Raw genomic sequence first — 27,902 nt, forward strand, 5'->3', positions numbered from 1 at the left:
TAGAGCAAATTACTGTATTTCAAATAAACACTTAATGACATTTAAAAAAAAGTATGTGGACAGGTACTAGCTAAAGCACTTGTTTTTCATGTTGAATTACATTTTATGTACCAAACAAGCACACGTAATCACAGGAAAACAATAACAGGTCACTTGTAACTAACATACATTTTATTTGTTTTATGTTCCCAAAATAGTGGGGAACATCCCCAAATAATGACAAGACATTGGAGAGGATCCACCATAAGACAATGTTGGGTAATTTGTTAGCCCTAGCTCCGGTTCCCCAGCAGATGCAGGACCAGTGCTTCGTCCTCGGCCAGAGAGAGGCCAGTGTCCAGGGGCTTGGCGGTTGCTTGTTGCCTGGGTCTCTTCCTGCTCCCCGCTGCCTCCTCTTCTTCTTCTTCACCAGAGTCATCAATGCGGTCACTGCGGATGCGCTTCCTCGTCCCAGCAGCAGGGCTTTAAACAGAGATAGGAGAAAGGGTTCAACAATCAGTTCAGCGCATATCAAGGGGAGTTGGGTTTATATTGAGGGCCAATCTATGGAGATGAGTTTGAAAGGGGTTATGAGCAGGGACCCTGTGTTTTGCGCTATAATGTCACATGACCTTGTTAAAAACCTTTATTTTAAGCCTTTTCCAGAAATTAGAATTACACCAAAAATTAAAAGCAATTGTCTGGGGATAGTGCTGGACCATCTGACATAAAAAGAAAATGAGACTGTTAGATGAAAAAGCTGTAAATAAAAAAGGTTAAAATCCAGGTCATGTGACATGATTGTCCAAAACACAGGGCCTTAGTTGAGACATAACGTGGATTATGGGAATCTGTGTAAGAAGGGTGTAGAGGAATGCAAGAGGCAATTTGGTTAAAAGTCTTCCAATGTTGCTAGCTGTTTGATTGCTTGCGGTAGCCCACTGTTGGTTTTCTTTGTAATCGAGGGATGGAAAGAGGCATCCGTCACATAACTGGCTCTCTTTATTCAAAAGTTGTGAGATGGTGCGGAAAGAAGCAGTTCTATAGAGATCTCCAGGACTCTTTCAGTGTCAAGATGATCAGACACCAGTGATGGCATAATGGAATTAATCGAACAAATGAGCCGAACAAAACAAGTCTAAGTCTTTCATGAAGTCAAATGGTGTGGATAAAGGGAGATGGGAATGCTTTATCATGTCAACAGGAAGCATAATGAAACGGTGAGTCATTGCTGATCGAGCCATCGCTCCTATTATCCATGTGGCCGATTTTTGACACTCCACAGCTCTAGGACTGGGTGGTGAGCACTAGGTAAAACAAAATGGCTGCCACGCATGCAGAAACCCATTGGGGTCATATTCATTAGGGCACACTAGAGCTGTGAGATATGGCCAAAAATCCATATCACAATAAATTAACTGAATTAATGCAATTTATCCTTTAAACTAATACTACTATTTTGATTGTTGTAGCCATCAATTGTCCCATTAACGATAACATATAACCAAACCTATTTAATTTCAAACTTCACATTTCTCTAGTATAGGCAACTTATCATAATGAACGATACATGTATCAGCAAAATGCCCACATGCGGTTTATCGTCCCAGCTCTAGCACACTAACAAAACGGATTGCAATGGAAAACTAAAACAAGCGTTTTTTTTGGAATGAATGAATAAGTTCAGATGGCCTCTTCTCGTTTCGGCCCATTTTCTTCCATTTCATGTCTAACGAATCAGGACCCAGGTGTGTACATTAGTAAGGTTTGGCGAGTTACTATTACATTAATCTTGCCAACCACAAACATGTAGGCAAGCGCATTGTCTTGACAGTCTTTCCGCTAGCCATAAGGAGGAGTGATTTCACCCAAAGTAAAAAGGAAAGGGGAATACCAGTGGTACATTTGTCTTGCTTTGCTGTTTTGTTAGTGCTGACAGGGTGGTTCTCACTAACCTTAGGCCATGGTGAACACAACCTGAGCCCAAATGAAGAACAGTGTGTAGCACATCTGTTTGGTACAGATTGTGAGACATGAGAAGTTGGGGAATGGCCCCACCTGATCAGAAGTTATATTTACAATTATCATCTATAATAGCCAAAAGAGCAGCAACAGTAGATTTCAAAGAGCAGAAATGGGACTCATTCTGACAAGTTCCTAATTTACCCCTTAACTGACCCCTTCGTCAGATTTCTGTGCCTCTGTATCATTGCTCTTATCCTAAGTGTTTTTGCTGTAGACTCAATTTAATTCCTCAGGCCAGCAGGTCTCATATAGTATTGTGTTTAATATACTCCTGGGCGCCATAACACACCAGCCAAGCTATATCTTACACTTGGCTGAGAACAAGAATCTGACCAGTGGAAAATAAACAACCGAGTGGCAATAACATACCCTATATAGCTACACGTCTATGATGGAATAAATAGTACTGTATCTTAAATAAATAAATGAATCTTTACATAAGTTCCAACGCTTAGGAAGGCTCAATGTACTGTGTGGTGCTGAAGATGATTTAACCAAACAATTTCTGCCTCTATTGTTTGGTTCAATCACTGTCTAATCTAAGTCTCTGTTGAATTATTTAAGGCTTTTAGCCAACGGAACTGTATGTGTTAGTGTATAAAGTATAGACTGGAAAGGGGTTAACAACTGATATGAGGGAACGTTTCACATGTTATGGCCCTCATGTCAATCATGGCTTAAGTTGTGTTGCTGTCCCCCTGGTGGTGGTTATACATAATTAACATCGTGCTAGAAACAAGAGAAATATGCGCTGCTCAAGGCTGTGCATCGAGCAATAGCTCCCTTACGGGTTAGCAAGTAACATGCTTATGAATGTCTATATCCAGGTACAGCCAATTGGCCTTATAGCTGTCTTGGGGACATCCATCCATCCGCTACTCCATAATCCTACCACCATGCATCATACCACCATCTGTTGCCCTGGAGATCATGGTCAAACAGCTCAGCGGTTAAGTCAGACAGGGAGACTCAATTACACTTCCATTAATCATCACCCCAGGATGTGAGCAATGGAGTCAGACAGAAGAACTGGCCAGTACAGGCATGGATGGATTCAGCAGGGATAAGCCCAGAGTGAATGGATGGACAGTACAGTATATTCTTGGTGCGCTGTAACAATGGCCAGGCCTTATACAAGCAGCACCGGGAGGTTTCTCTTACAGATAGTGGTGTGGAAATCTGCCAGAAGAAGACACTAGGAGGAAAGAGAGAGAGGGAAAGAGAGAGGAGGAGGTGCAGTAGAAGGTGTCAAGGAGAGGGTGATATATAAGTGGTAGTGTTCTGAGAAATCCCTCCCTAGTATAAACCAGCATCCTGGGGAGAGAGACAGGCAGGCTGGCGGTAGATCTGCGTGGTAAAGGGCCATCGTAGTCATGCAGTGAACGCAGGGAAGTGGAGCAGACTGTAAATCTGCTCTCGCCTGCAGCCCTCTGGGCTAACGGAGGAGGAGGAGGGAACATCTGCTGATCCTTCACACACGGGAAGCCGAAGGGAGGAATAAATGCAGGCGAAGGGAGCGAAAGACAGGCAGAGAGAGAGAGAAGCATGAGGAATTGAAAGGGAGATAAGTAGAAACAAGTTAGAGCGAGAGCACAAAGACAATAGTCCGTAGTACAGTAGTTCCCAACCTTTTCCAGTTACTCTACCACCAACCGAATTTCGCTCTGCCCGGAGTACCCCCCCCCCATGTGCATTTTACCAGTAAGACTATGGTTTCATGAGTCTCCTCATGTACCTAGTACCCCTGGATGGGAACCACTGCCGTAGTAGACAAAACATTGAGAAGAGACAGGAAGACATGGAGCAGAAAACCAGAAGCCTCGTCCTGCCTGCCTCTCCGCCTTTAAATCCTTGGTGCATTACCCTGTAGCGAGAGGCCACGTTGCCCTTCACCCTCGGCTGCCACTTTAAATCTGCCTCTAATTACACACTTTATGGCCTATCTGCTGTCCGCCCGCGATCAATGCCTCGGCAAGCTACAGAGTGAGTCCTCCCTCCTGGAAAGGGTATAATTCTGCTCCGGAGGCGATTACACCACAAATCCCAATAACCCCAGGCAGCCAAGCAGTGATACAACATTGCAAATCTAATGAATCTATTAATGCTCAATAGAAACAATCCCTCTACGACAGACCGCCAGGCCTAAAATGCTGAGCATCTCCTTTTTCCCCAATATGGATTCCTTGAGAAATGTCAAACCATGGCTTCTCGACTGTGTCTGGTAGTTTTGAAAGGATTGGAATGCATCAGTGATATCCAGACATCTAATCTATGCTTGGTCGAATTGATGCCTGTTCTTTCAGATTTACTCATCACAAAATCCGTACAGATAGGGGCTGCGCATTGTCAAGTGATTATAAAAGCCCTGTATGGAACCTTTAGTCTATCATGCATCCAGTTTCAGCCTAAAGACTAGATGGTACAGTAGCCTTTTTTACCTGATCTGGTCATCTTCTTCCTCTGAGTCGTAGTGTAGTTTGTCCGGGTCGGGCAGCGTGCTGGGGTCAAACTCTTCTCCATCAGAACCGCCCAGGTACGCTACCACCTCCTCTTCATCCTCCTCGCTGGACTTCTGCTCCTAGGACAAAATACACCATTACTACAAATACCTCAGGTGTTGGATCCAATAAGCAAATCAACCAATTGCGTGAAGACTATATGAACCCCTATGAATGTTCCACCGAATGTCTTGAAAAAGTTCTTACTGACCGAAACAGACATTCAAAAAGGTACAGGTGTAACTGTGAGTGAGGGTAAGACAGGAAATTAGCAGTTGGCATTAGCAATGCAATCAATGAATTAACATGGTTAGAGGGAGAAAACTTCATCCATAAACAGTAATGTATATGTACCAATGTTTGTGTGCCCAATTAATGAATGTTATCTTTCACGAAGAGAAAGCTTGCCAAGCCACACTAAATCACATCCCTAAATGAACTCAGCGATAATACTGCAAGTCTGAAGCTGGCAAGTAGAAATACTGCAGTGGCGGACCAAAATAATAGTATGAAAATATATTCACAGTGAAGGCCTGACGGATACAAATATCTAGAAGGTTAAAGCAGTATAGGATGAGTCAAACAAACTCCGCCTGAATCAAGAGCAGGTTAAAAGAAGAGGGGCAAGATAAACGCAGCTCGATAAAAAGATTTAGAGACAGGCAGAGGGGTAAGCCTCAATGTGCGCAGCGTAAACACAATCGGGGGCACCAAACCACTCTGCTTCTGTGTGTTTCACTAATAACCCGTGGATCTCCCTCACACAATGTAACCTACATATTCGGAGGGCAATAAAAGCGACAAATAGTGGAAGTTGTAAGGCGTTTCACTGGGTGCTCTTTAATCTAAGCAGGGAATGAGAGGGGAGGTACTGAGGGAGAGGGAAAAGAGGGAAATAATTGATCTACTTAAAATGGATGAAACTGCCCAGTGGAACGCACTTGTTAATGAGCTCAGGTTCTCAGACCCACAGGGACGCCATTTTATGAAAGAATTTGGGACAAACGCATCTGTGGTAGATTTCTCTATGGACAGCTATAATGAGAGGGCCCTGTTTGTTCCACATATCTGAATCCGTGTCGCTAACCTCAGTGTTCAACAAGCCTTATTTGCCCCTCCCAGACTATTAATAGCTTCTAGAAAGCCTTGAAGAAAGAGAGGACAATATTGCTGTTTTTAGCAACTCGATGGAACGTTAAGACCTAAGCTGATTCTCATGACTAGAAGGTGGGCTGCTCAATTTCAACTGGCTTTGAAAACAGTCTTCAAAGCTCTGCTTTCTAAACCAACAGCTCTGTCCAGACAAAACAATGTATCAGTCCATCTGATGTGTGTGAAAGACCTCCCCCACTGATTGTTTGAAAAAGGTTAAAAACAAAAAAGGTACGTATCATGACCCGGCCTATTAGCGCAATCAGGTCAAAGGTTACCGTGGAAAACAAAAGGTCATGAGCATGAAATGTTATGGGAGACCGAGTTAGCTACAGCAATACACTCTACCTCTTTCATAACTTTCCAAACATAACCTGCACTATGGATTTTCCTACGTTCTTGTGACTACAGACTAAAGAGCTGGTAAGTCAATAGTTCAATGCACTTTGCTGATTTAATGAAGAGATATCCACAAGAAATGGAATAAAAGGCAGAGTTCTAAGCTTAGTGGATGACATTGAAGCAATATGCCGCATATGTAGGCTTAATATGCATACAATAATACATTTCATTTGAAGTGCTTTTCAAGACACCCCAAATCACATGCAGCAGGATGAAAAGCAATACAATCCCATAGAAATAAGTAAGTATATAAAAGTACACCGAACACGATGACAAACTAACCGGGGAGAAGACTAAACACGATGACAGACTAACCGGAGAGAAGACTAAACACATTTACATTTACATTTAAGTCATTTAGCAGACGCTCTTATCCAGAGCGACTTACAAATTGGTGCATTCACCTTATGATATCCAGTGGAACAACCACTTTACAATAGTGCATCTAACTCTTTAAGGGGGGGGGGGGGGGTTAGAAGGATTACTTTATCCTATCCTAGGTATTCCTTGAAGAGGTGGGGTTTCAGGTGTCTCCGGAAGGTGGCGATTGACTCCGCTGACCTGGCGTCGTGAGGGAGTTTGTTCCACCATTGGGGTGCCAGAGCAGCGAACAGTTTTGACTGGGCTGAGCGGGAACTGTACTTCCTCAGAGGTAGGGAGGCGAGCAGGCCAGAGGTGGATGAACGCAGTGCCCTTGTTTGGGTGTAGGGCCTGATCAGAGCCTGAAGGTACGGAGGTGCCGTTCCCCTCACAAACACGATGACAAACTAACCAGGGAGATGACTAAACACGATGACAGACTAACCAGGGAGATGACTAAACACGATGACAAACTAACCAGGGAGAAGACTAAACACGACGACAGACTTTTTTTGAGTGGATCTAGATGTGCATCTGCATAATAGTGAAATCTGAGTCCAAAGTGATGGGAGAAACTGACCAAGGAGTAGCATGTAAATAATAAACAGTAATGGACCTAACACAGCCTTGGGGGACACCTTGTGATACAGGGGCTGTGGCAGATCTGCAGTTTCCAAGGGAGACAATTTCTTGTCTATCAGATGGGTAGTGGAACCAGGCAAGGGGTGTTCTGGAGACTCCAAGAAGCCTCTAGATGTGGCCAGTTAAAATCTGATGACAGTGTCAAATGCTACAGACAGGTCCAGGAGGATGGAGATGTTCCCAGCTTCAGCAGCACAGAGATCGTCGTTCACTACCTTTACCAAGGAAGTTTCAGTGCTATGCATAGCCCGTAAGCCTGACTGGAGGGGATCAAAAAGTTCATGAGATGCTATATGTTGTTGGATTTGTGAGGCTAGCAACCGCTCAAGCACGTTAGTGAGGAAGGGGAGTACACAGTATGCCAGTTTTCGACTCTTCTCATGTTAGAGATCTTATCGACTCCTATACCCATTTACGACCCAGAGGCAACAAAATGTGGATGGGGGTGGGACTTGTAGCAATTCTAGTATCTAGGGAGGAAATCTAATCTTTGCTTTACCTAATGTTAGAACACTAAGTAGGAGTATCAGCAGCAGTTTCCTGCCGCTAGTCTTGGTGTGCAGGGAGACAGATTCAGTGTCTGTGCGCGATGTAAACCAATCCCGTATGGAGACCTGGCTTTAGTACGATTCATTTGAAATTCTGCTAGCAAGACCTGCGGCAAGAACAGTCCTGTCATATCCACTTGAACAGAATAAAAACAAGAGTTCGCCCTGCCTCATGCTGACGTCAGGGACAGTTCCAAACCAGACCCCTGAAACAGAGCAGGGAGAAACACACAGTACCAGTGTGTCCCAACAAACTTGAAATCAGATGAGTAGGGCGATTTGGCCAAAATATCATATCACAATATTTGATGTATGGTATGACGGTATTTTATGTTTTTCAATAATAAAAAACTTCCTAAAGATGCTTTATGAGTAGTTCATGACCCTAGGGTGGAAACACTACCATTCTGAACATTTTATACTGTTCTAACTTCAAACTAAAATTGTCAGCATTTTCATCAATTTCTGCATTTTTGTTATCATTACCACAGAGCTGCATAATATGGGGGGAAAAATATATGCCTAGTTAATTGGTGAACTGTTGGGATCATGGAAATAGAATGATTCATCTAATTCTATGGTTGGAATATAGTGGGCAGCACCTTGAATATATTGTTTGACATGACAATGAATGAATACGCCAGTGTAGGAACCAAAGTGTTGGTCAGTGTTTCCAGGGGACTCTAATTAGATGTTACATTACATGGTTTCTTACCGTTGCACAAACATGCCTATCTAGGCCTACATCATCACTGGTACCTGAGGAGTATTTACATTTTTAATAAGGCCCTTGTGGGGAAAAACACATTCTGATTGGCTGGGCCTGACTGCACCCCTGACCAGTCATGTGAAATCCATAGATTAGGGCCTAATGAATTTCAATTGACACATTTCCTTATCTGAACTGTAACTCAGTAAAATCTTTGAAATTGTGACATGTTACGTTTATATTTTTGTTCAGTATAGTAAAATATGGTAAACTGCCCAGCACTACAGATGAGAACTGTATTTTTTGTAACCTGATCATTAACAGCAACAATGAGTCTCTCTTACTTTGACCAATATATTAGTAATTACAAAAAAAACAAAGCTGAGTGTATCATAAACTAAAAATACTGAAGAACTGGCAGCATAATTCCACACCACCAAGCAGGCCTGTGCGTGGTCTCATTTCATTATCTTCAGTACAGTCTCAGATGTTCAAGTTAATGCAATCTCAGCCCCCTCTAGGGAGACTTATGGACTCATCAAAACAAGAATGCCATTTTGAGCTGAGAGAGGAGCCAGTGTTACCTTAGAAACTGAAAACCCTTTAGACATATTACAGATACTGTCTGGAAAATAACAATACAATACTCAGAGCACCTTTAGCTGTAAATTCCACAGTATATGGCATGCCATGTATTGATTGAAACAGGATGTCATATTATACATTAATAACGTCACCTTCAGTGGTTGCCATGGCGCTGTGGGGCAGAAAGCTCTAAATGTTGTGCATATGTTCGTTATTTTAAGTGTTTTTAATTGCATTTTTTCAATCAAATTCTTTAGTTTTTAACTTAATGAGGGTTGATCTGAAATAACTGGTGGTAACCCACAGAGTTACAGGAATGATGATGGCAAGCCAGTTTATTCAGCTTGTCTTGGCTCCCTCCCCTCAAGCTACTGCTACTGACTGCCTTTCCCAACTGCCTAGACATCGGAAGCTGTGGAAGACCAACTGCCTAGACATCGGAAGCTGTGGAAGACCAACTGCCTAGACATCGGAAGCTGTGGAAGACCAACTGCCTAGACATCGGAAGCTGTGGAAGACCAACCATGAACTGCAAGATCCCTACATTCGTTTTTGTTTTCAATGCCACTGACATTCTTGTTTGTAATGAAAAGCACTATATAAAATAACTATATCATTATTATTAGCTCAAAGCTTTTCAAGGCACCACCATTATTTTAAGGTCAAAGTAAAAAGCTGACATTCAACATCATGCAATGTTTATTTCCCTTGTGTGTGCGCACAGACTTCTTTTACAAGCCTTTACAGTGTCAGCTAGTTTAACACACATCTTCAGAGGCACCACCTGGGATGTCACGTCGATTAAGGTGTCTCAATCTACACACACAGGCAAAATCCATGCCTCGTGCCAGCTTAGAATGGCTCCAGCCAGCACTTTAGCCAATGAATATTTAAATAAACGCTGTAATCACTTAGCATTTAGGAGACCATCAAATAAATGTATGTGACGCTTTAAACGCTGGAATACTAGGCATAAATCTTTCAGGACACGCTCATCTAGAACATCCAGGAAGCCTTATTTCCACCTATTCATTCAATTTAGGAGTTTACTGATTAAAGCATGGGGTCTGTATCAACATTGGGCCAACAACTAGGCACAAAACACTAACACAGACAGAAATCCCAGTGTGGGAGCAATAAAAGAGAAGGGAGGACAGATTGATGAGAACACAGAAGTATTTTAGGAGAAATTCTGACATGCCACCACAGCTCACGCTCCCTGGTGGACTTTAATCAAATCTCTTCAGGCCCCTGGTGATGGATTCTCATTTAGAGCTTCATCTCTGAAAGTCTAACTCTGGGAAAAGTGGAAAGCAGTCTCAGGCAGCATGGAGGGAACATTTATTACTAACCTGTCAGACATTAGGCTGTCTGAACTCATTGGCGCATGCAGAGCTACCACCGGCATTTCTCATCAGGATTACATAAAAGTAAGACCTAAAAGGCTTGCCAGGATTCGAAAATGCACAGATGCTAAATCTAAGAGGGTTTATAGATACTATAGTGAAGGTTATGAGACAAGGTAGTGAACAAACCCGAAAAGCCTTGAGCTTAACATTGATACAGCTCATTAGATAATATTCGTACCCATTTGGACACCAAAACTATGTGCAAAACTAGAATCTTAATTTGCTGCATAGAACACTTAAGAGAGATGGGCTTTTAGGTATCAATTGAAAGCAATAAATGATAGCACCGGTTCAGGTACAAAACACTGTAGATGTGGTAACTGAGCACAAGAGCACCACCAGGTCCATTGAGAATCAGTTGTCAAAGGGTGGTATGGATACCTCTTCCCAACACCAGTGCCGCGGCATCGATTGGACAATTAAATCGCTGCATCCACACACCTGCATTTGCATATGCTTGTTATACGAGGTATCCCCCAGAGAGAGTGGGAAAAGAATAGACATGACAGCTGCCATCTTGAAACTGTGGACGGCCTCCTGAAACGGATGACAACGGCTGCTTTCCAGTTATCTCGGACTCTGACGGATACAATTATTCCAGGAGGAGCAGAGAAACACTGGATTGGCCATCAGGCTGCTGCCAAATTCTCTGCAAAGATTACTTTTAAAATACCAACAAAGGGTGGTTACCCCTTCTAACTTCAACTTCTGATGCAGAGTCCGGGCATTGTGGTTCTCTTGGCATGCCATCACAGTAATACACTTATCCTGGGTTTGGAAATGAGTCAAGCAAAACGCCATCTGTCCGAAGTGGGGGATTTGTTTGATAAATCTTAGTCTTGGGAGATCTCTATTTAAAAGAGTTGGAGTGGTGGTTAAATCAGCTTCACTCCAACGTCAGCGAGCTAAGTGGGCTTGGTAGGGCCAGTATCAAAATGTTCATGTTTGTGCACTGGTCTGTGCGAGGATGATAAGAGCCTCCAAAGCCTAACAGCTTTGTATATGAAATGTTCTTTACATGACTGAACTGTGTCACATTGGGAAGCACATCACATAAAATCAACATATACAATTAGGTCCAAAATTATTGGTACCCTTGATAAAATAAATACAAATACTGAGCTATATTATACTAATACAATTGCTCAGATAGAGATTTTGTTTAACAAGTACTGTTATTTTCTCTCGACTAGATAGGTGTCAAAATTATTGGCACCCCTGTTTTCAATACCTTACCTTGTGTACAGCTGTTACGGTGAACCGGCAGTCAAGATTAATGACTGCAGTCAAACACCTTATTCGAAAATAATGGGTATTAATAAGGAGTTGGTCCCCCCTTTGCTGCTATAACAGCCTCCACTCTTTTGGGAAGGTTTTCCAGTAGATGTTGGAACATTGATGCAGGGATTGCTTCCATTCAGCCACAAGAGCATTAGCGAGGTCGGGCATTGATGTTGGGCAACTAGGCCCTGCTCGCAGTTGCCGTTCCAACTCACTCCAAAGGTATTCGATGTGGATGAGGTCAGGTCTCTGTGCAAGCCAGTCAAGTTCTTCCACACCGATCTCAAACTATTTCTGTATGGACCTTGCTTTGTGCACGGGGGCATTGTCATGCTGAAACAGGAAAGTACCATCCCTAAACTGTTGCCACAAAAATGGAAGCACAGAATCGTCTAGAATGTCATTCTATGCTGTAGTTTTAAGATTTCCCTTCACTGGAACTAAGGGGCCTAACCCGAACCATGAAAAACCAGCACCAGACAATTATTCCTCCTCCACCAAACTTTACAGTTGGCACTATGCATTCGGGCAGTAAGCGTTCTCCTGGCATCCACCAAACCCAGATTTGTCCGTCGGACTGCCAGATGGTGAAGCGTGATTCATCACTCCAGAGTCCAATGGCGGCAAACTTTACACCACTCTAGTCGACACTTGGCATTGCGCATGGTGATCTTATGTTTGTGTGCGGCTGCTTGGTCATGAAAACACATTTCATGAAGCTCCTGACAAACATGTTTTGTGATGAAGTTGCTTCCAGAGGCAGTTTGGAAGTCAGTAGTGAGTGCTGAAACCGAGGACAGATGCGCTACGATTTTCAGCACTCGGGTCGGGGGTCCCGTTCTGTGAGCTTGTGTGGCCTACCACTTCGCAGCTGAGCCGTTGTTGCTCCTAGAAGTTTCCAATTCACATAAACAGCACTTACAGTTGACCTGGGGCAGCACTAGCAGGGCAGACATTTGGCGAACTGACTTGTTGAAAAGGTGGCACCCTAGTCACTGAGCTCTTCAGTAAAGCCATTCTACTGCCAATGTTTGACTATGGAGATTGTGTACTTGATTTTATACACGTCAGCAAAGGGTGTGGCAGATTGTGGCACAGCCCGGGAATGAACCCGGGTCTGCAGTAACTCTTCTAGCAATGCGATGCAGTGCCTTAGGCCGCTGCACCACTCGGGAGGCCCTATGCTTATATGTTTTGAAAAGGTTTGTAACACAACTAAAGTGGCCAAATAACTCTAAACATAGCCTTTAGGCCCAAGACCCCTGGAACACTGTTGGAGAACCCATATCCTAGTGATACATGTGTTCTTATAAGCCCAGTCAATGAGCAATTGTGTGTGAAAACCTTGTTCTGACTGGCCACTATTTAAAAGAGAATGACAACTTTCTCGTGCTGCTCTGTTGATTACTACATTCTTCAAATTAAGCACATTCATCTGCTTTACAAACCACACGTATCTTCCATTCGCTATTCAAGTGCAGGCTATAGTTTTTTTTATTTTATTATGGCCATTCTATGAATTGCAACGCCGACTGCGAGCCAGGCCTAATCGCTCACCATCAGTACCCAACCTCACTAATGCTCATGGCTGCAGCAAATGTTCCAACATGTATTGGAAAGCCTTCCCAGAAGGGTGCAGGCTGTTATAGCAGCAAAGGGGGATCAACTCCATATTAATGCCCTTGATTTTGGAATGAGATGTTCGAAAAGCAGGTGTCCACATACTTTTGGTCATGTAGTCCACACACGGCTCTTTATTTACTACTGCTAATAGTGCACATTTTAAAACACTTGCCCACCAATACCCCCTTCCTTGATACATGTGTAAATATTGTACTATAAATTGTGCCTTCCTGTATTATACTTATGCTAAAATGTTTACAAAATTTTTATATTTTATAATTTCTTATTGTTGCATTGTTGAGAAAAAAAACTTGTAAGCATTTCGTTGGACAGTGTATGCCACGTATATACAATACATACAACTAACAACATGTAAAATGTGAAACTTATTATAAATAACGTACACTTCATAAATGTTTTTCCTATAGCTGGGGCTGAGCGCCAAAGTGCAAAGAATGGACAAAAAAACGCATATTTCAGAACGGCAGCCTATTTTTTTTGCAAACAGTGAGTAAGCTATTATAATCTTAATTCATCACCATCCAATCTACTCATCACATTAGGAATAGTCGGCTCTTACATTAGTCTGAAAATGCTAAGATGGATGCATTAAATGCTTATTAATAAAGGTGATTTTGGGGGGGGGGGGGGGGGCTTCCCCAAACTTAACTCACGCACAGCCTATGAGCCCGGTCATTCGTCAGAGACAAATCTCATCTTTATAATATCCTTAAGGCAGTGGTTCCCAAACTTTTTAAAGTCCCGTACCCTTCAAACGTTCAACCTCCAGCTGCGTACCCCCTCTAGCACCAGGGTCAGCGCACTTTCAAATGTTGATTTTTCCTATCATTGTAAGCCTGCCACGCACACACTATATGATACGCTCATTCTTATGTTTAATTAATGTGAGTTTTTGTTACAACCCGGCTCGTGGGAAGTGACAAAGAGCTCTTACAGGACCAGGGCACAATTAACAATTATAATCAATAAGTGTACTCTTTATTTCGCTATCTTACATATAAAACTTTATTTGTTCATCGAAAATTGTGAATAACTCTATAATGAGAAGGGTGTGCTTGAAAGGATGCACATACCTCTGCAATGTTGGGTTGTATTGGAGAGTCTCAGTCTGAAATCCTTTTCCACACACAGTCTGTGCCTGTATTTAATGTTCATGCTAGTGAGGGCCGAGAATCCACTCTCACATAGGTACGTGGTTGCAAAGGGCATCAGTGTCTTAACAGCGCAATTTGCCAAGGCATGATACTCTGAACACAGCCCAATCCAGAAATCTGGCAGTGGCTTCTGATTAAATTCAATTTTCACAGAACCACTTGTTGCAATTTCGATGAGGCTCTCTTGTTCAGATATCGGTAAGTGGACTGGAGGAAGGTCCTTGTTAGTGCAGACAGAGAAGAGCTCCAAATTCTTAATCATAGCCTCAATTTTGTCCCGCACATTTAATATAGTTGCGGAGAGTCCCTGTAAGTCTAAATTCAGATCATTAAGACGAGAAAAAACATCACCCAGATAGGCCAGTCGTGTGAGAAACTCTTCATCAAGTGAAAATGGTCAGTAAAGAAAACTTTCAGCTCATCTCTCAATTTTAAAAAACGTGTCAATACTTTGCCCCTTGATAACCAGAGCACTTCTGTATGTTGTAAAAGCGTTACATGGTTGCTGCCCATATCATTGCATAGTTCAGAAAATACACAGTGGTTTGCAGAAGAGGATGTCATCCTTAATTGACCCCCCATAAATGTAACTGACATATACCAGGAGCTGTGCCAGGCCTGCTACGTCTGTTGACTCATCCAGCTGTAACGCATAGAATTCACTGGCTTGTATGCAAAGCAGTAATTGTTTCAAAACATCTCCTGCCATGTCAATGATGCATCGTGCAACAGTGTTGTTTGAAGGCATTGCCTGTATCGTTTTTTTGACCTTTTCCCCCAGCATTGTCCCAGCCATATCTGCGGCAGCAGGAAGAATTAAAGTCCTCCACAATAGTCTGGGGCTTGCCTGTCCTAGCCACACGGTAGTTCACCATATAAGACGCTTCTAGCTCCTTCTTATTAATGGTATCTGTTGCTTTTATACATGTCTTACTACTCGAAAGCCGTCTTAATTCTCGCTCAAAAACTCACGTGGCTTATTTTTCAAATTGGCAAGTTTTGTTTCGAAATGTCTGCACAAAAGTGAAGGTTTCATTGAGTTGTGAGATGGTACTTTGCACATATAACACACTGTGGCTGAGGAAAGGCACTACTATCAATATAATTGATCCCCAAATCAATGTAGTTCTCATCACATTTGCGCCTCTTTGATGGTCCAACGTCCCTGTCTGTTCGGTGCTTCCCGGGTAAGGGGGCAGTAGCTCTTTCGGCTGCATCAGATTCACAACTGTCAGTGTCCATGCTAGCTGGGCTAACAACAAATGTAGAATTACTGATGCTAGCATTGGATGTGCTCGTGGAAGCAGAACAACTTGTGTCGTCAACAGGTGCAGTACTGCTGGTAGTAGCAGTTCTACCAGTAGAGCTGGTATGTGTCTATGGACGCAGGCCTTACATTTTTTAACCATTTATCAATTTTTGAGCAAACGGAATGAGCAGCAGCTATGTTTGGCTAAATACGGACCGTTAGTGGAATTCCCGCGAGAGAGTAACAGTTAATGTGATCGGATGTTAATTATTTGACTAGGCTACCTGTACTTGACATTGTGTTGTTATTTCGCTGAACACTAGATTGTTAAATTTTCTTTTTGGCAGTGAAACAAGGCTACTCAGGCGATAAAAAAAACTCACCCAAATAAGTCTGGCCTGTTGGAAAATATAAATGGACTGTTTGAAAATGTGAAAAAATAATAATAATTATGAATCACATTTTATTTGGCGTTCCCCCGACGGCATTGTGCGTACCCCAGTTTGGGAATACCTGCCTTAAGGTATCCAACTCCTGGGCATTGTGCTTATATGATCAATAGCACCCTTAGAAACAAGATGCTGCATCTTTATCTTGCCCAGAGAACTTGAAGATTAAATAAATACTCCAGGACCACAAAACTACACAAAAGCAAAACTTCAAATGACAAAAAAACCTTGAAACTCAAGGACAGTGTAGAAGGCACTTCATTTTGTTAACAAGCTATATCTGACCTAAGACTTTCCAAATTCCTTCCAAATCCTTAACAAACAAGCACGAAGTCTCCCCAAGCGTTAGCCTGGATAAGTCTGGCCTGCTGCTTTATTGAGGGCACCATGGTTGCGCTTGCAGGCTTTGGGGAAAAGTGTTAGCGATGATAAATGAGACAACAGTGGAGGGTTGAAGGCCCGTTGCCCAGTGGAGACAGCCTGTAATGCTCTAATTGTCTCTGTGTGAGTGGGAGGATGGCAGTGAGAAGTGTTCGGTATGGCGGAGCATAGTTCAACACACAGCCCCCATCAATACCAGGAGGAAGCAGCCTGGTTTACCATGCAGCTGGTAAAACATAAGAGCAGACTTCAGGGACAACAGAAAATGAACGAATTAAGAAAAAAGCTACTTTAAAAAATGGGCAGATTTAAAGCTGCAATATGTAGGTTTTTGTGACACCCAACCAAATTCTCAGAAATGTGTTATAAATCTGCAATTCTCATTGAAAGCAAGTCTAAGAAGTTGTAGATCTGTTCTATGTACTCTATTTCTATGATTCCCGTTCTTAAGTTTCATTTTTGCATCTTACTTTAGGTTTTGTACACCAGCTTCAAACAGCTGAAAATACAATATTTTTAGTTATGGAAAATATATTTGATGTTACAATAATTCTCTACACCAGTGGTCACCAACCTTTTATTTTTTGATTATACCCCTTTTTCTCCCCAATTTCGTGGTATCCAATCAGTAGTTCCAGTCTTGTCCCATCGCTGCAATTCCCGTACGGACTCGGGAGAGGCGAAGGTCGAGAGCCGTGCGTCCTCCGAAACGCAACCCAGCCAAGCCGCAATGCTTCTTGACACAATAACCACTTAACCCGGAAGCCAGCCGCACCAATGTGTCGGAGGTAACACCAGTGTGCACTGCGCCCGGCCCGCCACAGGAGTCACTAGTGCGCGATGGGACAAGAACATCCCTGCCGGCCAAACCCTCTCCTAACCCGGACGACGCTGGCCCAATTGTGCGCCGCCCCCCCACGAGTCTCCTGGTCACGGCCGGCTGCGACAGAGCCTGGACTCGAACCAGGATCTCTAGTGGCACAGCTAGCACTGCCTTAGACCACTGCTCCATTTGGGATGCCAACCAACCTTTTCTAAGTCAAGATCACCAAGTCAAAATGCAAGCCAACCTCTACCGCTCAGATTATTAGAATTTGTTGAACATGAGGTTTGTGCTGTAGGCTATAGGCCCAATATATTAGCACTGCATATCGGCTACGCTTGAACTGCCCCACCAATGTTGTTCTGCTCAGACCATTTTGAAATGATATTTCAACATATTAGGTATATGATCACACTGCTAGATCATTTGTTGCATTACTTGTGAGACACAGCTTTTTACTGGACTGATGGCCTGCATCAGATGGTGAGTTGGATGCGAGGCTCCCTCCCCCAGCCGATGGCGAAACTTAAGCCAAACTGCATTATTTATGCCTCATGTGCAAATTAATGGTGTTAGTCCTATGACCAGAGAAAGAAAAATATTTCTCAATATTAAAAAAGACAAGCAGCAAATAATAACGCAAGCTTATCAAAACACTTCGCTATATTCATTCATTGCAGCTGCAGGCTGCTTGTAGCGTGAGTGGAATTAGAGAGAACGCACATTTTATGGCTTATAAAACTGTTGAACAAAGTGTTGACCGCGCTGAATAACTGAATTATAAGCTAACTCATAATAACAGCAGCTCATTGCTGTATTCGTTGAGTCTTTCTCTAGTCATGGTTTTAAAAGTGTTGAAATCTCACATTATCAACTTTGCTGTGCGGTCAAAGCTTCTTTTACCAGTCTATGGCTCGAGGAAACTGTGCAGACACGGTGATCTGAGTCATCTGATTGGCTAGTGGTAGGCCTATAGGTGCACTTGATTTTCCCTCTGGGCCTGCCGGATAGGCGGAGTTCTACTTTCAGACACATGAAGTGCTTCAAAATGGGAACACCCTGCACACATGAAGTGCTTCAAAATGGGAACACCCTGTACACATGAAGTGCTTCAAAATGGGAACACCCTGTACACATGAAGTGCTTCAAAATGGGAACACCCTGTACACATGAAGTGCTTCAAAATGGGAACACCCTGTACACATGAAGTGCTTCAAAATGGGAACACCCTGTACACATGAAGTGCTTCAAAATGGGAACACCCTGTACACATGAAGTGCTTCAAAATGGGAACACCCTGCCTTCCCGGCGCTAGGGCTGCTGAATCACCTACCACCAACAGTGCAAAATAAAAATAAAATAAAATAGGAACGCAAGGCTTTACCGTTTTTTTTTTACAGAAACTTTTGGTGAGCGACTAGGAATGGCTTGGAGATCGACCGATTGGTGAACACTGCGCGACACGATCGTTGCTTGTTTTATCACAAACTGATATTAGGCGAAATATTAGAATTTTAGCAACCAGGAAATGCCGGAGCTATTCCTACACAGTGCATCTTTAAAGAAAGATGGGAAACGTGGATTCTGAACCCAATGAAATGCGGGATAATTGTGAAGTATTCATCAATGTCTGATTTAACTCAATAGGAAGTCTCAATGGTGTAGGAGTGGAGTCAGCGTCGAACGAGATCAGGGGGGATAGGATGTGTATGATAATCCCGCCCATGACGCCGCATTCAGATGTTGCATTCATTTCCCCCTTATTAGTCTCCCGCGTCACTGAAGAGGCCAAATAGGAGGGCTAAACAGAGCAGGAGACGTGAGGTAGGCTATACACCAGAGTGATAGGAGGCATCAGAAGAGCTGCCGGAAGGGGGATTAGAGAAATGCTGCCCTAACACCTCCGGAGTATCTATCACTGCAAGCCAGCATTAATGTAATGACACTGGGTGTGTTTGATTGACAGGAGAGAAAGAAAGAGTGCTGGCATGGTAATTATGCTGAGGTTGAAGACAAGAATTTTAATTTCCACATTACGCAAGACGAATTCAGCAGGCGGGCAGACTGACACAAGCTGAGAAGAGGGGGATTTAATATTACACGGAGAGGAAGAGGCACTTGCCTCTGCTGAAGACACCCCAGATGCTTTGTGACCGGGGTCTTACGTAAGACAAGGCACTACTCTCTGTCTCATCCTCACGTGGCAGGAGTGGAGCCAATTCAGCTGGCGATAGAGAAGCTCTATGGAGCGTTTGGTATTTGTCTGCAGAAAAGCATGTCCCCTTTTGTGAAGATAACACTTCACATGACTCACTAGAGGGGCTGACATTAATGACCCTGTAAAGTACCATTGTGCTTGTCCCATTCTCTCCTCAATGAATTCTGTTCCAATCTAAAAGCTAAGTGCTACATCGGCATCCGGGGACTCCGTGTTCTTCGTCTGACATTGGCTGAAGAAGAGAGAATGCTCCTTCTGCCTTTGTTACAAAGAGGAGGGGGAAGAGTGTGGCCCTCACTTTTAGAGACTGCCTCTCCTTTTGAAGCTAGACTGGAGTTCAATGGCAGGATCCTGACAGAAGTATCACTTTAAACAGCCACGGTTTAACGTAACGCTAGTGAAGGGGAGCTAGTGACTGGAGTCAAACCCATTCAGGATGTGATGGATATGCTTTTTAAGAGGGGGGTTGGGGGGAGAAATTCTAATGTAAAATGGAGGAGAGAGACTTACCTCAGCGTACTGCTTGCTGGCTTCTCTTCTGGCAGCGTTCTCCTTCAGTCTCTTCTCCTGTGGGAGAGAAGAGGGAGAAAGAGTTTAGAGCAATGTCAGTCTGACCAGATTTAGGTGTCGTATATCTCTGACAATCCATGCCTTTCAGGGCAGGTTGTTTTGGGGTGAAATGGCTGTATTTCATTAGATTGTTAGAGATTCCATGAGACGATATGCTTTCTCTTTTTTGTTCTATGTAGCTTTTTTTTTATGATAAGATTCTCTGATTACTGCCTCTAAGCTAGGACATTTTCCATGGGTCATAGAAGAGAGGGGATGGGAGGAAAGAGAGCAGACAGAGGAGTGGAGGTTAGACAGGTCGCAATAGAGTATCGAGAGGCAGCCACATCCTTCAAGTGGGAAAAAAACACCAAACAAATCTAAACAAAATGGCTGACTTGCAAAACACAGTCCAAAATAAAGCAGACCTCCAACATTATAATTTGGCCAACACGGCATATTCAGGGAGAACTGACCACAGTAAACGACTTAACACAGGAGTGAAACCCTCGCCAGAGGGGAAAAATAATGATAGTGTGTGAAAACAGAAGCCTATTTATATGCGGCGGGAGAATGCATTAGGAAATGTCAGCAGCTGATTCATGAGTTCTTAATTTCTGCTCCAAATGTCACTCAGTGAAAACCAGTTTGCATTAGAATGTGCGTGTGTGTGTGTATTAGAGGTGAATATTTTCCCGGGATTTTACAAAATGTTCCATCCAGAGAATAAGTAAGTAATCCAGTATTTCCCGCCCAAACCGGAAGTGTCATTCTAAAGCATATAGATTTGATTAGAGCTTTGATCGGCATTAAAATGAAAGTCTGATGAGCCATAAATTAAAATACATGTTAAGAGCCATACATTAAATACATTTTATGAGCCCAAGGCCAAATGATTTTGCCATTATCCAATACATAGACTATTGTTAGGTTCGAATTTTCAGAGTAAAAACTCTACGGACACTATGAAAGCTCAAACTAAGTTTATTCTTCCCAGAGGATCAATACAGCTGCATTAGACAAAGACATTGTTCACACAAGCACTGATATTTAACCATTTCTCCTAGGCTGAGTCTCCTCCTACACGTCTGAACAAACATTGTATCTTTATTGCTGGGCAGGAAACTAAGTGATACGGGCCATAAACTTTTTTCTCCCTTAACGTGACTTTATTTTTTAAATTTTTTAAATGTTTATTTAACCTTTATTTAACCAGGTAGGCTAGTTGAGAACAAGTTCTCATTTACAACTGTGACCTGGCCAAGATAAAGCAAAGCAGTTTGACACATACAACACAGCATTACACATGGAATAAACAAACATACAGTCAATAATACAGTAGGGGGAAAAAACTAGTATATATACACAGTGTGTGCAAATGAGGTAAGATAAGAGAGGTAAGGCAATAAAATAGGCCAATAGTGGCGAGGTAATTACGATATAGCAATTAAACACTGGCGTGGTAGATGTGCAGAAGATGAATGTGCAAGTAGAGATACTGGGGTGCAAAGGAGCAAAATAAATAAATAAATACAGTATGGGGATGAGGTAGTTGGATGACCTGACCTCGAACCCTTTCATCACTAATCCATGGTTCACTCCTCTTATCAATGCCTGCCCCATGTGATTGCTTTCCCTACACTCTGTACATTCCAAGCTTAATTGCCCCCACCATATACTTTCCTCCTACAGAAAACCATTAACCTCTGGTATAGCCCTTCGGCTACGGCACCCCTCAGCTCTCTATTACAACTAATGATTAATAACATTTAAAGTTCAGAAATCCAAACCTATCACTATGATACTGTATAGGCTACCGTACAATACGCACAACAGAAAAACATAAAAGCCCATCGATGTAGCTATACTCTCTTGTATAAATAAATGAAACAAGCTCCAGTAGGCTAATCTTTGAGTGTGGACTGGATATGTACTGGAATTACGCACCTCGTTCAAACCATGCAATACTGGTGCAAGACATGCTGCCTACAATGTTTTCCACTCCTATCAGCTCAAAACAAGAAGCGGCTCGAGTGGGCACGTGATCACCAACACTGGACACTTGAGTGGAAAAACATTGCCTGGTCCAACGAATACTGGTTCCTGTTGCATCATGCTGATGTTAGTCAGGATTAGGCGTAAGCAGCTTGAGTCCATAGCACCATCCTGCCTGATATCAATGGTACAAGCTGGTGGCGGTGGTGTAATGGTTTGGGGAATGTTTTCCTGGCACACGTTAGGTCCCTTGATATCATTTGAGCAATGTTTCCAAGCCCCGAAAAATTCAGGCTGTTCTGGAGGCAAAGGAGATGTCCGACCTGGTATTAGATGGTGTACCTAATAAATAAATATATGCACCTTCCATAACATTTCCCTTAATGTTATGAGATGTGCGTATTAGCCTACCTTTCTCTCTACTGTTGCTTCATTCTAAATGAAATACGTTTTGTTGTCTTCATCTTCATCATTGTAATGACATGCTTGAATAATATAGGACTAGATTAAGATGCAGACGGCTTTCACTTCTCTTCACGAAGATTGAGTGGTTATAGATCTGAACAAATAACTGCTATAGCCTACCATCATCGCGTGTTCCCTGTTCTTTCAAACTACCCGTGAGTTCTATTGGCTGCTGTAATTAATATTCAGCAAACAAGAGCTGGCATCCCTTTTTAAAGTCTATTAGCATAAGAAATGCAAAAAAAATACAAATGTCCAGCAAGCTACAAAGCCTTCAGAAAGTATTCATACCCCTTGAATTTTTTTGTCACTGGTCTACACGCAATACCCCATAATGACAAAGTGTAATCATTTTTTTGAAATGTTTACAAATGAATAAAAAATGAAAAGCTGAAACGTCTCGAGTCAATAACTATTCAACGCCCTTGTTATGGCAAGCCTAAACAACAAAGGGGTGTAGCGGTTAGCGGTTATGGTATCATGGCTTGGCCTGTAAAGTTTTTTTTCACCTGGTCACAGACAGCTGTTGTGTTGTGCACTGAAGTCCACAAGCGAAGGTAAAAGGTGAGAGGAGAGCGTGTAGATGCGAGAAGGAATTATACAACGAGCAAAGTGATGAAGCTGTTTGTATGTGGCTGCTGTGAAAGTGAACTGTGTGTGCAGGGGATCAAGGGTGTATTCATTCTGCCAATTCTGTTGAAAAACATTTCTAAAAAGGAAGCAAATGGAATGAAACAGGGATACACATAGCTGAATTTGTCTAATAGAAACTTGTTTGCAACTGCTGTTTGGACTAATGATTACACCCTAGATCAGCTAGATGCAGGCAAGAGTGTGCAAGGCGGTATTGAATGAGTCACTGTCTGACACCTTGATTACTCCAATTTGTCTCTTGACCTGTGCACCTACGTTATCAACTTTCATTTGTAGACTAGGTTGTAGCAACCTTATGATGAGTATAGGGCAAATTCTAGTATCATGTAGTAGCCTAAATCTATCGATGTTACATTGAGCTGGGTGAATGGAATATGAATGACAGTCATCCAATACGCTGTAATATATTTTTTATTTATCCTTTATTTAACTAGGCAAGTCAGTGAAGGGCAAATTATTTTACCCCGGAAATAAGGCCAAGCAACAAAAAGAATGGTCCTCCCTAATCTTAAACAGCACCGGCCGCCACTAGTGGGTGTGTGTGTGTGGTGGGGAGGAGGGGAATGGCTGCTGTCCTACAGCCATCCACTCCCTCCTCATTTGTCCCTGATATGGGAGGAAGTCTAGAACCTGGCTCTCATTGGTTTTCACCTGGCTCTCATTGGTTTTCAGGCCACAAGGTATGAACAGGGGGGAGGGTTTCTAAAGCATTTTACAGAGCTAGCGAGGAGCACAGGGCCGTGACCGAATGAAAATATGGGAATCTACCCTGGCCCGGCCTCCAAACGATGCAGAAAAGTGGTGGAGGGAGAGCGATAGCAAAAGCATAAGAAAGGAAGTGGGAGAAGAGAGAGCGAGCACCAGAGGGAGTCGTGACTAACCAATACGTTATGGATCTATTAGGACGGTCTGGGGAGAGTAATACATTTTCCCCACTGTGCCGCCCTCCATTAGTATGGGCCACGGCCACCAGACTAGTAACTGCCCATCTAGTTGGCAGTCTGTCAGCATGCCTCCGGTCCCTCAGTCAGCATGCTGTGTGCAGTTACAGTAGCTACAGTGGTCCAGAGCGGGTGGCTCTCTACTGTAGAAGTATAGGGGGAAAGTTCCGTTAGAATGTCAAACTAAAATGATCACAACAGTGTTTGAGTAGGGCCTTAGTACAGCCAGAGACAGAGCGTTAGCTACATGAGGGATATTTAGCACGCCAGCCAGCCAGGAATGATTCATGTTGGTGAATGCTGCTAATTGATTTCTGGACACGCGTCTGAGTGTTGGAGGCAGCGCGCTGCACAGAAATTTAAATGGATTTTTAAAGTGTCTGTTTTTCCCTTCACGCGTCAGCCGTCATCACAACAACCATTCTTGGCAATGCTCGGCGAGCACGACAAATGAACGGGACAAGGCGTTAATCACAACAGCCATGCCTAATAGACGTGCGGGGGGAGTGCCTGCTGCATAACTTAATTGTCGAGACAATGAGATGAGCCACTTGAGGGCCGCCCTTTACGGGGGAGGTGGCTCACCTACACAACACTTCAGCAGAGCTAATGCATGCTTGACATTAACCACATTTTCATCCACAGTTTGAGTAATGTCATAATGTATATATTTTTTTAAATCACGACAGATGGTGGAAACAGGTAGCTTCAGCACAATTTTATAAATGGCGACAGAATTTGTTCGTTCGACACGGTGGGATCTTTTTGTGTCTGTAAAATTAAGCATGTGAGAAATGGTGGTACAAACACCTTTATGCGCACATATTGATATAATAACTATCATATCGAAGTAAACTTGGAGTCATGCTATGACATGGTGTTGTTACCGTGGGAGGACTCGGGAGACCATGCAGTTTATTAGGCTACAGATGAAATAAGTTATGATGAACTTCACAGGGTGGTGAGCGTGCACTGTGATCTTGATGCTCCTTCCCAATAAATAGAGGGTCTTACTCTGGTGACATGATGATTGATGCTTGACTGCCGTTAAACAAAAACAAATATTATCGCTCTTATCCATAATAATCATGTAGACTAGCCTACTCGCACTGTATCTGTGAGCTGTTGGCTAGAGCGCATGTGCCAAAACCAGAGTAGGTACACTTCTATTTAACTCAACAGTTTGTGACAAAACTATCGGTAGAGTTGAAAATGCGATGGAAACACATTGAACTTTAGATTTTTATTTGGTACATGAAAACTTAAGCAAAAACGTACATTGAGTGCACTATGTCATCATGCACTGACTTTGATCCGCAACAAGTCCGACTGGTGGAGAAACACCACTGGTGGGAAAATGCGCACATTTTCTTTATGTTAATTTCAGAATATTCAAATGAAAATCTGTCGGCTATATGATGGAAACCTAGCTACTGTTAATGTTTTCGTAGACAGGAAAGAGGACAGGCCTCAGTTGGGTAGTTTACTCAAAGCCAGTGGCATGTCATGAGTAAAGATTGAAAAAGGGGCCTAGACAGCTGCCCTGGAGAATTCCTGATTCTACCTGGATTATGTTTGAGAGGCATCCAATAAAGAACACCATCTGTGACATGTTAGACAGGCAACTCTTTATCCACAATATAGCAGGGGGTGCCAATCTTTTTATCATAAATCTCTCAAGTAATCAGTCATTTGTGTAAGTGCTGTGCTTTTTGAATGTCCTTCCTTATAAGCGTGCTGAAAGTCTGTTGTCAATTTGTTTACTGTAAAATAGCATTGTATCTGGTCAAACAATTTTTTCCAAAACTTTACTAAGGGTTGGTAACAGGTTGATTGGTCGGCTATTTGAGCCAGTAAAGGAGACTTTACTATTCTTAGGTAGAGGAATGACTTTTGCTTCCTCCAGGCCTGAGGGCACACACTTTCTAGTAGGCTTAAATTGAAGACATGGCAAATAGGAGTGGCAATATCGTCTGCTATTATCCTCAGTCATTTTCCATCCAAGTCATCAGACCACGGTGGCTTGTCATTGTTGAAAGACAACAAAAAAACTTCCTCTTCCACACTCACTTTACGGAATTCAAAATTATTATTCTTGTCTTTCATAATTTGGTCAGATATACTTGGATGTGTAGTGTCAGTGTTAGTTGCTGGCATGTCATGCATAAGTTCGCTAATCTTGCCAATTAAAAAATAGTTTAAGTAGTATCAGTGGGTTTTGTAATGAATCTGATTCAATGAATGATGGAACGGAGTTTGCATTTTTCCCAAAATTTCATTTAACCTCTTTGGGCTGCAGGGGCAGTATTGAGTAGCCTGGATAAAAGGTGCCCATTTCAAACGGCCTCGTACTCAATTCTTGCTCGTACAATATGCATATTATTATTACTATTGGATAGAAAACACTCTCTAGTTTCTAAAACCGTTTGAATTATATCTGTGAGTAAAACAGAACTCATTTTGCAGCAAACATCCTGACAGGAAGTGGAAAATCTGAAATCGATGCTCTGTTCTAGGGCCTGCCTATAAATGTGCTTGATATTTATTAGTATACATGCACTTCATACGCCTTCCACTAGATGTCAACAGGCAGTGAGAGAAGAAATGGAGTGTATAACATGATCTGAGGTCGAATAAAAGCTCTTGGCATGACGTGACCCCAATTTCTTGTTTTCTGGAACGCGCGAGAAGTGACCTGGTATTGCCTTCTGTAAAGCTGTTGTTATACATGACTAATATCTCCGGCTTTGATTTTATTTGATACATATGACAATATCATCGTAAAGTATGTTTTTTCAATATAGTTTTATTAGATTATTGAAATTTTTTCGGGACGTTAGGCGTGTTGCTTTGTCTGCGTATGTTCAGGAAGGAGAGCTTCGCGCCACTTTGCTAGCTTTCCGTGCTAATTTACTGGAGAAGAGGACATTCTAAATCCAAACAATGATTGTTCTGGACAAAGGACCCCTTGTACAACATTCTGATGGAAGATCATCAAAAGTAGGACCCATTTTATGATGCTATTTCATATATCTGTCGAACATGTGAACTAGTAGTTTGCGCCCAGATTTTGGGCACGCTCTCGCCATAACGTAAACTGCATGTCGTAATGAAGTTATTTTTAGAATTCTAACACGGCGATTGCATTAAGAACTAGTGTATCTATAATTTCCTATACAACATGTATTTTTTAGTAATGTTTATGAATAGTTATTTGGTCAGAATATGTGAGTGTCAGAAAAATATCCGGACGTTGTGGGAAAAAGATGCTACGTTAGCACAATGTATAACCACTGATTTCAGCTCTAAATATGCACATTTTCGAACAAAACATAAGTGTATGTATAACCTGATGTTATAGGACTGTCATCTGATGAAGCTTATCAAGGTTAGTCAAAAATTATATATATTTTGCTGGTTTGTTACGATTGCTAACTTTTGCTGCTGGTAAATGGCTTGTGTTTCTGGCTATTGTGGTAAGCTAATATAATGCTATATTGTGTTTTCGCTGTAAAACACTTAAGAAATCGGAAATATTGGCTGGAATCACAAGATGCTTGTCTTTCATTTGCTGTACACCATGTATTTTTCAGAAATGTTTTATGATGAGTATTTAGGTATTTGACGTTGGTGTCTGTAATTATTCTGGCTGCTCCGGTGCTATTTCTGATGGTAGCTGTGATGGTAGCTGCAATGTAAAACTGATTTATAGCTCAAATATGCACATTTTTCGAACAAAACATAGATTTATTGAATAACATGTTATAAGACTGTCATCTGATGAAGTTGT

At 42.4% G+C, this 27,902-nt stretch overlaps 1 protein-coding gene across 2 annotated transcripts in view; it reads right to left on the bottom strand.

The window, feature by feature from the left end:
* The window catches only part of ddx10 (DEAD (Asp-Glu-Ala-Asp) box polypeptide 10), a 72,911-nt gene continuing 45,009 nt past the window's right edge, over positions 1-27,902 (bottom strand). Inside the window, exons 16-18 of one of the 2 annotated variants that reach the window (XM_038976794.1) lie at positions 20,019-20,075; positions 4,443-4,576; positions 1-462 (exon numbers count right to left, since the gene is read on the bottom strand). In XM_038976794.1, coding sequence (XP_038832722.1) covers positions 273-462; positions 4,443-4,576; positions 20,019-20,075 — 381 coding nt within the window. In that variant the 3' untranslated portion in view covers positions 1-272. Of the gene's footprint in view, positions 463-4,442; positions 4,583-20,018; positions 20,076-27,902 lie in introns of both variants that reach the window. The other variant, XM_038976784.1, reaches the window with a different exon arrangement.

Source organism: Salvelinus namaycush, chromosome 3 (genome assembly GCF_016432855.1).
Source record: "Salvelinus namaycush isolate Seneca chromosome 3, SaNama_1.0, whole genome shotgun sequence".
Lineage (NCBI taxonomy): Eukaryota > Metazoa > Chordata > Actinopteri > Salmoniformes > Salmonidae > Salvelinus > Salvelinus namaycush.